Genomic DNA, 12290 nt, shown 5'->3' on the forward strand with positions numbered 1-12290 from the left:
TATAAGGAAAAATGAAGAAAGTAAGGTACACAAAAAACTTCTTCTTTTTCCGCTCAATCAAAAATCCTCCTATTCTCAAAGGGGTATAGAAAAAATCATACTTTCATACAATATCTTAATTGAATTGTATATAATGATCAATAAATTCAGTTGAATTCTAGATATACACATGTCAAAATCCTAGCACGAATCTATAATATATTCTATAAAGAAGAATAAAAAAATATTTTCTATAGATAGTTGGGTTGGAATTGACGAACATTTAATACCGATATTATTTTTTATTAGTATTAGTGTCCAATAACAATATAAACAAAAAAAGAAAATAAAAGAACATAATTGTCTTTTCAAATTTTTTTGGACAAAATCACAAAAATATTTTGATTTTGGACCTATGTTTTTGAACCACATCCAATATTTTTTGAATGTCATATGGACCAAAGGTATTGTAGTTTTGTAGTAATTTAATTAAGATACGGTAGTTATATTAATCGTTATAACGCCTTCTAACAGAAAATAAACAAACACAAACAGCGATAACAGCAAATATAGAGACGTTAGTAACACATTCAACTGATTCATCATCCTCATTCCTCACTGAGTCACTGGTGCAAACTACCATCTTCAATTCTCAAACTCTATATATAACTTTCAATCGCTGTTGATTAATCCCCCAAATTTTGCCTGATGATTTCAACATACGTGCATACACTCTCGCTATCTTCGTTAATTTCTGTTTTGATTCCATTCTACAAGTTACAGTAAGTTCTAATGCAACGCTAAACCCTAATTTCTTTCTTTGATCCTTCATGATTCTTGATATGAAAAAGAGAACTTAATTCCTTCCGCATTTCCTATATCTGCATCATTGCATGTTCTGAAGTTTGATTTCGTAAAGTTCCACCTCTAATCCTCTATTTGTCTGAATTATCACAGGGATTTCTGAAATATCTTGTGACGTGCTGAACTTTTAAAGAGGTAACTAATTCTCGTTTCGATCTGCATTTTATTCTTTTATACGATCGATAACAGTTTATATGTTCATACGATTTCATTTTCATTGTTCCTTACTCATCAGATGTATTAGCGTTGCGATTTAGATCGTTCACATCAAAATTCGAGCGAACTTACTGAAGAATTTGGATTTCGTCTCCTTGATATTCAATCTTCTGGACCTGAAAATTTTCGCGTCTAATTCTTTTGCAGAAAATTTGTCGGTTTAAATGGATCTGAAAAGCCTTAGAGAAGAATTTGATCGAGTTGCCAAGAACCAAGAACTTTCCACGACTAAATACCACCAACTGATTGATAAGATTGAAGATGAAATTAATAGCGCAATCACCGACCTTCAATCTGCAGCGGACGACACCTCCTCTATCGATCATAAATCAGTGATCAATCACCTGATAGACAAGCTCGCTGCATATAGTGTAAAAGAACAGTTCAAGATGATGAAGAAGGACCTACAAGTTGATCTTGAAAACTACCCAAAAATCTTGGGCAAATTCTTTGAGACAGATATATCAAAAGCATACATAAACGTGGAGTTTGACTCGCAAATAGTCAACCAGATGATTCTAAACCTACTTTACCATGAACGTCGCTTTGATGTCGCAGATATTTTGTTAAACGAATCTCAAGAACCCGATATTTTTCGGGTAAGAAGTAAATATTCAGAAATGCATGAGATTCTTGACGCATTGAAAGCTAGAAATCTGGAACCTGCTCTGAGTTGGATGTGTGTTAACCGTCAGAAACTTCACCAGGCTGGGTCAAAGCTTGAGTTTGATCTCCGGCGACTTCAATTCTTGGAGATTTTTAAAGCAAACCGATCGGAGGCAAACAACTTTGCCCAAACTCACCTTTCCCCATTTGCTTCAATTCGCAGTAATGAGTTTTTACAAATCACGGGCTGCTTATTATGGCCGGGAGATCTCGAAGCTTCACCATATTCCGACTTACTATCGCCGGAAAAATGGACGGAGGTGAGCCAAGAGCTGATGGTCCAATTCTATAGTTCTATGGGGATGTCCTTGAAGAACCATTTGGCGGTGACTGTGGAGGCCGGAGCTCAAGGGCTGCCGACCTTTTTGGAGTTTGCTAATCTGGCGATGATCAGTAGGGAGGAATGGGCGGCAATGAAGGAGCCTCCGGTGGATGTGGAGTTGGGAAGAGAGTTTCAGTTTCATTCGGTTTTTGTTTGTCCGGTGACCTGGGAACAAAGCGATAAAAAGAATCCGGCGGTGATGTTGCCTTGTGGTCATGTTTTTAGTTGGCGATTCATTAGGAATGTGTCGAACCAATGGAGACAGGTGTTTAAATGTCCGACTTGTTCTGTTCTTGATGTGTCGGCTGCTCAGTGCCGGCAATTGTTTTTGTGAATGTTGGATTTGAGTCGATGTTTTTGTTGTTTGGAAGCGGGTTAGGGACATTGTATTGTATAGCATGCATGCCTTTAAAATTGTTGCAAAAGACTTCAAATTTTTGTTCAATTCTTCGACATAGTTTTGTGTTCACCACTTTTGTAACATGGAATGGAAAAAAGTGTTACGAAAAGAGTAGTTTCTTTTTGTATTTTTTGCCTCAATACAAATGTTCTTTAATGGCTATTATTATTCTTTAACTATGATGAAAATAGGGAAGTTAAATCTATCGGGAAGCACATCATTCATAATTTAATAAAAGAATTGAAGGAGTTGGAATTTCTAGTTGTTATTCAATTTATCCATAATACATAGTTTAAGTAATTTGTCTCTTGATTATATCAAATCCTATTTTCATTACACATTAGGCCTATGACTCCTCTTAACATCATTTCTATTTCCACATTCATGCCATATCATTAACATCGTACCATTTTAAATAGGAAACGGTCACAACACCTCCACACCAAATAATAATAATAATAATAATAATAATAATAATAATAATAATAATAATAATAATAATAATAATAATAATAATAATAATAAGAGTTGTGTGTAAAAAAATATATGCGGCTGTGTTATATTTACATGAAAAAAAATCTACTTTTTTTTTTTATTGCAATTGACCGTTTGAAAATGTCATACGTACTTAATTCATCCCGTTAAGCAACGTTATATCTACAATGCATGTTACTTTAATGCCTAAGAGGGGTGGTGTTCGCTTGGCTTTGCCACATTGGCTCATTCACAACGTTTTTTGCTCGTATCTACTAGTCTTATAGTGGATTTCAACCCTATAAAATGGTATTTCTAACTTTATATAATGCTCACCCATATCCAATATTAATATATTTATTTATGTTCATATAGTCACTTTATTTTAGATATATGATCTATTGAGACTTCAATAAAACCTTCGGGAATACAACATAAAGTTGAAATCCACTTTAATATTGTAATGAAACGAAAACAAAGTTTATTAGTCTCCGTAGTATAATAGTACTAAAGGGCTTTTAGCCCAACGGTATCCGGTGTTGTTATCTTTTCTTGAGATTGAAGGTTCAAGTACCATAGTAAACATATGTGAAATAATTTAGGTGTAATTTAGTATATTTAACGGTTCAAAAAAAAAATATAGTATAATAGTAAAAGACAAAATGACCTTAAGAGAAATTTAAGAGATATAGATGCCTAATTTGTTACATTAACCCATATATTCATTAATTATTATTTTTATTATTTTTTTAAAGTTGCATTGCACCCTTTTTATCACAATAACTTTATAAATTATATTAACAGAAAATTATACCAAAATAAATTATTCGTATATACTTAATTCAAATTACTTTATTTTATCAAAGAAAAAATATTAAATAAAAATATCACATTTATAACAAATTTTTGAGAAAGCATTTCACTTGCGTTTATAAAAAGAGAAAAAATTTATTAAATAAAAAATCATATTTATAACACATTTTTGAGAAAACATTTCACTTGCATTTATAAAAATATTACATATACGTCTGAAATAAAAGATTACACTATAATCATGCATTGAAATAAAATTCACATAACATATTTTGTTAACGACCTTTTCTGTTTTTAATACTTTTGTTCAGATTATATTTTATATTTATGATCAATTAATATCATTCTAATATGTAAGATGATATTACAATTAATAATTATTATATTTATAATATAACTAGTAAAATAAAATAAAAATGTATAAACCTAAAAGTTGAGGGAGCAAAGTCAAGTGAAAGTTTGATATTTTTTGGTGTAAATTTATAGAATAACACCAAATTGTATTAGGCTGAGTATGGTAATTGTCTTACTTATGAAAATAAAAACATTTCACGTAGGCGTCACATAAATTTTTTTTTGTTTTTTTTTTACCAATTTTTGTCTATGACTAAGGTGTGGTGATGGTTTTAGTGGGGTTTTTAGGTTACAATCAATTTGTATATGCATAATTCCACTTAACTCTTAAGGATATATGCAATCTAAATTGGATCTATGTCTCTTCTCAATTAATAGGAACATACTTATAAAATAAAAACTATAAACCCTATAAAATCAAATTCTTGAATAAAACTACACACCTTTTAAATTAAGTCGAATTAAGACAATCAAAAACTCTTGATAATCTTCTTGAAAAACTAGCTCCAAAAGTATGTTCGTCTTTAATGCGCCACAATCAAAACACAAGAAACTCTAGAATTGAAGGAAAGAGTATAGAGATGAGGGAAAATTCAGATTTTCACTTGTGGTATGCTTAGGCCGAAAATACCAAGGGATATGTCCCTTTGTATAGTTGTCTGATAATCTCAAAAATCCTATATTTGAACTTAAAATAATAATATTTCAAATCAGTATTTATCTAATTTCATTTTATCAGTTGGAGGCTTCCAACAGCTCTATCAAGAGCCTCCAAAACCGTCCATGGCTAGGAGGATTCTAAATCCTCTATTTTGTTCAACTATTGAACAATTGTAGTTCAACCTTTATACATTTAATTAATTCTAGTCAACCCATAAATAATTCTAAAGTAATTTTGATTAATTCTTAATTAGTTATTATTATTTCTAATTAATATATTAATCATATAACATATCAACAAATCATTTATATCTCTTCTTTGATTAATCCAAACTATTTATTGGTTAACGGCAGCTCAAGAAAGGCGTTATTTTTATTCATCAACATTATACAAATTTGGTTAAGATCCTAAACACCTTAATCCAACAGTTTTTTTATTGATGAACTTTTTTTATTTCATAAAAAAAGTATGAACTTTTTTTTTTATAAAAATCATTATTATTAATTAAAAATTACATTTTATAAAACCTAGATTTTTTTTTTTAAAAATACATTAAAAACCTAAAAAACATGAAATTAAAAATTACAATAAAAAACCTAGAAAAAAACATAACATTGAAATTTCATTTGCATCGCAGATTATATTTTTCTCGAATCGATTCTTTGGCCACCTTAGTCACTTCTTAAACTCCGGGGTCGAGGTGTTTCACATCTTGTATTAACAATAAATATTTCATGAGTCGGACGGTTTCAACCATATGTTTCACGAAAGTTATATTCAATTGTGTCATTTGCGTCATCATTTCCTCCGATATGGTTGATCGCTTTCTTCCGACCGACGAATTTAAAGATGTTTTTCATTTTCCATTTGATCGAGTTTTTGCTTTCTCTCTTCCCATGGGACAAGGAGGTGGATGTATTTCTTCGATGTCATAATTATTATCATTAAGACCAACGTTGATATGATCATCCGATGAAGATGTTCTGCTACTTTTTTGCAGATTGGAAATGTCTTCATTGTTCCAAAGTCCTCTCACCTAATACTTTTTTGACAACATCCCACACATGCATGAACTTAAAAGACTTTAACATGTCATCTTAGAATGTCGTATGCATTTTTTTTTCAACAAACTCGCCTCGCTATCTCTGCTAGCTCATTGCTTTTCAAAGTTTGTGTAAATTCTATTCCAATGCGTGACAAATTTTTTTACAATATTCCATTTTGAGTTACATTGGTCATGTGTATAATAATCTAGACTTCTACCTATACCCTTACAAAAACTTGTAACATCTTGATTTCCAAGTATACTATTTATGCTCTTGGTATGAAAACTGTTTGCAAATGGGTTCTTAGTGGCATTTTCATAATTTTTGGGAATAGCTTGTGTACGTTGGGCATACCCAAAGTATATGTTGGGGGTACATCTTCTGGACCCAAAACCTTAATATTTAAGGTTTGTGAACTATTTAAACACCTTTATAGCCCCCATTAACCTTTCTTTCATCAGCCTCCAGCCCCATTTCGACCCCTTTGCAAACCCTAATCCATTTAAGAGCATTTTTGAGCCTTGTGTGTGCATTTTGGTGTTCTTGAAGGAGGAGGAAGGAAGAAGAAACCATCCTAAAAGAGTGGAGCACTTTGGATCCAGAATCACATCATCATTTGACACCCTTTGAAGGTAAAAAGCTCTACACTTGGTGAAGCTATGCTTAGATCTTGTTTAGTCATTGCTTTGTGTTAGTTTTTGGTCCTATAAGCTTGGTATTATGAGTATAGGCTACTCTAATTCTTATAAGTTTTCCTTTCTGACATATTGGAGTGTTAAAGAAGCATAAAAATGTAATCTTAGGTCTTAGTTTCCTTCCATGCATGAACTAGGATGTCTTAATGAGTTAGCAAGTTAGGGTTTTAGTAATGAGCTCTTAATTGCCATGAAAGACCATAAAGTTGGAAACTTTATGGTTAAGGACGTCATTTATGGACAAGATCTGGATTTTGGACGGAAGAGCTTAATGAAATAAGTACTTATCAGAAAAGGTGGCTGGCAGACGCTACACCAAGCATACCAAATGGTATGCTACGAGTATGGGGTCAACAACCTGCAATCTGGTCAAGGTGATTGTACGCCCCGCATACGAGTTAAGTATGCCCAACGTACTCAGCTTAGTTGACTCGGTTGATTTTTGACTTTGACCAGGATTTGAACAAGTTTGACCTAGGGATATTTTGGGTATTTTAATTACAAGTTAATTTTGTTCATGTTCCAATGAATAGGTGATTGGTAGAAATGATATTCCGAGCAGTGTTTTGTTTAACAATCTTTTCAGACTGAGAGGTGAGTTTTTCCTCACTGTACTTGTGGTTCGAAGGCACCAAAGTCGGCCTACTAGATTATGTATCCTAATATATAGGATGTTGTTATGTTGTAGTGAACTATTAGATCCGTTTCTTGGTATATAGGATGTTGCTATGTTGTAGTGATCTGTAGATCTGCATGCTTGTCTGATGACTGGTTATATAATTATCTATTGATGGATATCTGTTATTTATTATGCACATGTCGACATGGTGTGGTGGGGTTGAGACTGTATTGCTTTGTGTTGTCATTCATGTAACATCCCGAAAATTCAAAAGCATAGTTGAAGGGCTAAAGTGTAAATAAGAAGGTTGACTCGGTAAGTCAAGTCGCGTTTCGGGTCATGTGTTAAGTGACCAACTCGGCGAGTCGCATAGGTGGACTCGGCGAGTTGGTGCTGTATGGAGAAAACCCTAATCCCGGGAGTTGTGCCCTATATAAAGAACATAACACCTCTTCCCCAGACTCTTTACCTTCCCTTTGAGTTCCAGAAACCCTAGATTCGTGTGAGCTTTCCTTGGTGAAAGATTAAAGCCTTGGAGGAGGGAATCTTGGGAGGAAATTGAAGAGCAAGAAGATTGGAGCAAGGGGCTTTGCAGAGATTTGGTTCATTCTTCAGTTGGAGCTTTCTTTTGAGGTAATAATCTATTGCTTAAGCTCCTTGATCCTTTATTGCTTGAGTTTTGACGCATTTCTAGAGTTATTTCAGGTTTGGAGGTTGGATCTGAGGTTGCTACCTCAGATCTGGACTTGAGATGGTCCAGAAGATCATAAAGTCCCTGTTCTTGAGTTGTGGGTGAAGCTTTCTTGTCCCAAAATCTAGCCTAGAGTGTGTATGGCTTAGATCTCTTTGGATTCACGTAAAGTTTGCCACTTTACGTGATGGGTGGCTTGTAGGAGAGTAGATATATGGATTGAAGCCCCTACATCGCTTGGAAAGACTCTGTATGGATTGAGAACTAGAGGTACTCGGCGAGTCACATGGGTGAACTCGGCAAGTTGGATGAAGATGGGCAGGAACTCGACGAGTTGGAAGAACAACTCGGCGAGTATGTTCTTTGACTCGGCAAGTCTGGTCGTGGAGTCCTAACCTTTTTGGGTTGAGCTGTGAATCAGTGAGTCGAGGGATGAATCGGTGAGTTGAGTGTGAAAGGACTCAGAGTTCGTTGGACTCAGCGAGTCTTGGGGAGACTCGGCGAGTTGAGTCGTGGATTGGGAAGTTTTGAGTATAAGGACTCGACGAGTCAGCGGATTGACTCGGCGAGTAGAGTCAGTCAGGAAGGTTGACTTTGACTGAGGACTTTGACTTTGACCAAGAGTTGACCAGTTGACTTCCAGAGGTATTTTGGTAATTGTTGGCATTTATTTTGAGTTCAGTGGTTTGGTGTTGGCTAGTGGTGGAGATCGTGTCAGTGGTCGGAGGAGCTCGGTCTTATCTTTTCAATCGGCAGTTGCAAGGTGAGTTATCCTCACTATATCGACAGGGTCTACGACACCAAGGCCGACCCTTTATCGGATTGTAATCCGGGTATCGTTGTTATGTTATTGCTTGCTATGGTTGCATCATGGTAGTTAGGATGGTATATGTTAGAGACCTGGTTAAGGTCGGTATCCTGGTATATAGGATGATGATATGTTAGTGACCAGTTAGGTCGGTATCCTGGTTAGGATGATGTTTTGTTATGTGATCTGCTAGATCAGTTCGATTGGATGTGAATTGTTATGTGATTGACTGTTTATGTGCACATGGTTGTTGGACTGGGGTTGGGTTGAGGTGGGTCCTGCTTTGTGCTGTAGGCCAACAAACCCAAGGTGGACCGGTTATCCCGAAGGCCCAACGAGCGGTCCGGATAGGTTGTAGGCCCTACGAGGGCGGACCAGACGTGTCGAGGCTCGGAGAGTGGACCAGGCCGACTAAAGGCCCGGTGCGGGCGGACCAGTCATACTGTAAACTCAGAGAGTGGACCAAGTGGATTGAAGGCCCCGTGCGGGCGGACCAATCACGCTGTAGACTCGATGTATATGGCTAGAATCGGAGGGTGGACCAGGTGGACTGTAGGCCGGTGCGGCGGACCAGTCACACAGTAGACCCGAAGTGCATGGCTGTTCTGTATCGGTTATATGATATGGTAATGTTTGTATGGCGTTGGTATTTTGGGGGTATGTCACTAAGCTTTCGGGCTTACAGTTGTGGTTTAATGTTTTTTCAGGTACTTCAGGAGACCGTGGCAAGGCGAAGGCATGATCGTACCGCTCCTCATGTCTATGTTTTACAATATGGTTCTGGGAATACTTTGATAATAAATGTATTGAAAACCTTTTTGTAATAACTTAATGAAATTGGGTTGTTTTTGAAAAGTTTAAATTGGCTTGAATTTTTAGAGTGTTACAAGTTGGTATCAGAGTCTTGGTTTGAGTGAATTGGAGGAACATTCGTGTGAATCCAGTCTCAAAATCAAGGAGAGTTTTCAAAAGAGAATTTAAAAAGGGTTTTCAAAAATAAGTAAAGGAGGACGCAGAGGTACGATCAGCCGGAGCCAGTAAGTAACCCCAAAATACCATACAAGTTATTTGTTTATGAGATATGATAGAACAGCATGCTATTACTAGGCTAGGGATCTTCAGGAATTGCATGCTAGAGTTTCCTGATTTATGATGCCTACTAGCCTAGGGTTTCCTTCTGTATGAGATTTCCAGTGTTCTTCTAGGAGTGAGGCTTGAGTGCTTGTTATGCCTGTTCTTCACTAGGGTGTTGTGGTGATACTTGATATAAATATGGGTAGGTGTGGAAGGTAGTATGGGCTCGTACTACCGGAAGCACAGGACCCATAGGCGTATCAAGGAAGTCACAACCCCTAGGGTTGGGTCAAGAGTCGGTTCTTGAGTTAGTGGGAAGCGTCTGATGGTTTGCGGTAATTTCAGTATGGTGGTTACGAGGCATGCTGGGAGTGGATCCGAGTCAGGATTGGGAGCAAGAGGAGGCGGTCAGGGTGGGTCAGCACCACCCGTGGTTATCGTTCAGATGAGCACAGACGAGTTGGATGCTAGGATTCGTGAGATCCTGCATAATGAGGTTGCTGCTATGTTCCGAGCTGAGTTTCCGGAACTATTTGGGTCAATCAAGACCGCCATGGTCGAGTATTTTGATGAGCGCTATGCAGCTCTTACAGAGACGGCTGCCGCGGCGGCTACAGCGGCTGTAGCAGCGGCAGGGGGAGGAGCCGGTAGAGGTTTTCAGTATCAGGACTTCGATAATACGAAGCCCCTACCTTCGATAGAGTTCAGGACCCGATTGTTGCTATGAGATGGTTGTCAGACGTGGAGGGGTGTTTCTTCACCTGTTCATGTCCTGCTGATCAGAGGGTGAGGTGTGCTCTGAACCTTTTGAGGCTTGGGGCGAAGGATTGGTGGAGGTTGACCACGAGATCGTATTCTGATGCGCAGCGAGCTGCGGTTTCTTGGTGAAACGACCCAAAAATACGACCCAAAAATTTCGTTTCTCAACCTAAACAAAACCATAATCTGAGTGTCATATCATAAAACCATACATGATGTATCTCAAAGTAATAATAAAACACTGTGCGGAAAACTATATCATATCCATGTCATAAAAAAAATCAAGAACTAAATCAACTCCCAGGATAAAAGCTGAAACTGTGGTGTGTGCGATGCCATCATCCCGAGCTCTTCCCTCTACTAGCGGAAGTACCTGAAACCAAAACTAAAACTGTAAGCACGAAGCTTAGTGAGCTCCCCTAAACTACCACATACCATACAATACATATAAAGCACATACTGGGCCTTGCCCACTGCATCAGACCGAGGTCTGGAACTAGCTGCATCGGACCGAAGTCCGAAACTGACTGGGACCTTGTCCCCTGCATTGGACCAGAGTCCGGAACTAACTGCATCGGACCGAAGTCCGGAACTAACTGCATCGGACCGAAATCCGGAACTAAATGCATCGGACCGAAGTCCGGAACTAACTGCATCGGACCGAAGTCCGGAACTGACTGATCATGACATAGCATAACACATAACAACTATTTTAATCACACATACTGCATACTGCATCGGACCGAAGTCCGGAACACATAACACAAATATGCTTGAATCACAAAGACATCAAGCACTCTAGCTACTGCATCAGACTAAAGACCAGAACTACTGATAATTACACGGGCCGACATTGTGGCAGTAGACCCGTTCCTACTGAAGGGAAACTCACCTCGTGAACTGGCTGCTGAGTGAATAGCTCTGAGGGCTAACTGTTGCTGCTCCGGTATCTCCCCGGCTACAAATCCATAAACACAATCAATCAAATACTAAACACTGCACTGGGTAAGATGACTCTTTTACCCTTGGTCAAAGTCAACTCTTGGTCAAAGTCAACCCACAGTTGACTTGACTCGCCGAGTTGGGCCGCCAACTCGCCGAGTCCCTATTCTCACCCCTCGACCCTACTCGCTGCTACTCGTCGAGTATAGCATTGAATCGACGAGTACTCATTCGATCCAAGAACTCAGACAATCTTCATCCGACTCGCCGAGTCATATGAACAACTCGACGAGTTGTTCTTGAGCTTAAGAAGATTGCCTTGGACTTGCCGAGTTGTATGAACAACTCGCCGAGTCCCTCCATTACTGAGTCTACCCTCAAACTCGCTGAGTCCACTCCACTACTCACTGGTCCCACTCGACACTGCTCAAAAGGAAGAAAATCGGGGACTCGCGACTCGACTCGCCGAGTCGTTCTTCCGACTCGCCGAGTCACCGCCATGCAACTATTCTACACTCGATTCTGCTCGAATCCAATACATACAAATGATAGATCTGAGTCCAATAAGCTGATTTACCACGTAAAGTTTCCAACTTTACATATACAAATCCATGAACAAGGGAATAAAGGCTAAAAGATGCTTAAAAGGGGTAGATCTAGGTTTAATATACAAAATAGCTCCATAAAGGCAAAAGATCTGGGCTCTACAACTCCTAAATGAACAGATCTAAGGTTATCTCGGCATAAGAGAGCTTCCATATCAACATAAAGCTTTGAGAAAGGCATAAACAAGATCTAAACAAGGTTTTAAGGCATAAAAGAGAGGGAAAACTGAAGAATACCTCAAAGAGCTCTTGCTTTCCCTTGAATCTCTGCTCTACAATCCTTTTCCTTGCTCCTTTCTTCT

General features: G+C 37.8%; 1 protein-coding gene across 1 annotated transcript; it reads left to right on the top strand.

The window, feature by feature from the left end:
* Positions 1–1223: 1223 nt before the first annotated feature.
* LOC111913299 (protein RMD5 homolog) lies at positions 1224–2381 on the top strand. Its single transcript, XM_023909022.1, has one exon. The coding sequence runs from the start codon at positions 1224–1226 to the stop codon at positions 2379–2381; it is 1158 nt and encodes a 385-aa protein (XP_023764790.1).
* The last annotated feature ends 9909 nt before the right edge of the window (positions 2382–12290 follow it).

This window comes from Lactuca sativa, chromosome 5 (genome assembly GCF_002870075.4).
Source record: "Lactuca sativa cultivar Salinas chromosome 5, Lsat_Salinas_v11, whole genome shotgun sequence".
Taxonomy (NCBI): Eukaryota; Viridiplantae; Streptophyta; class Magnoliopsida; order Asterales; family Asteraceae; genus Lactuca; species Lactuca sativa.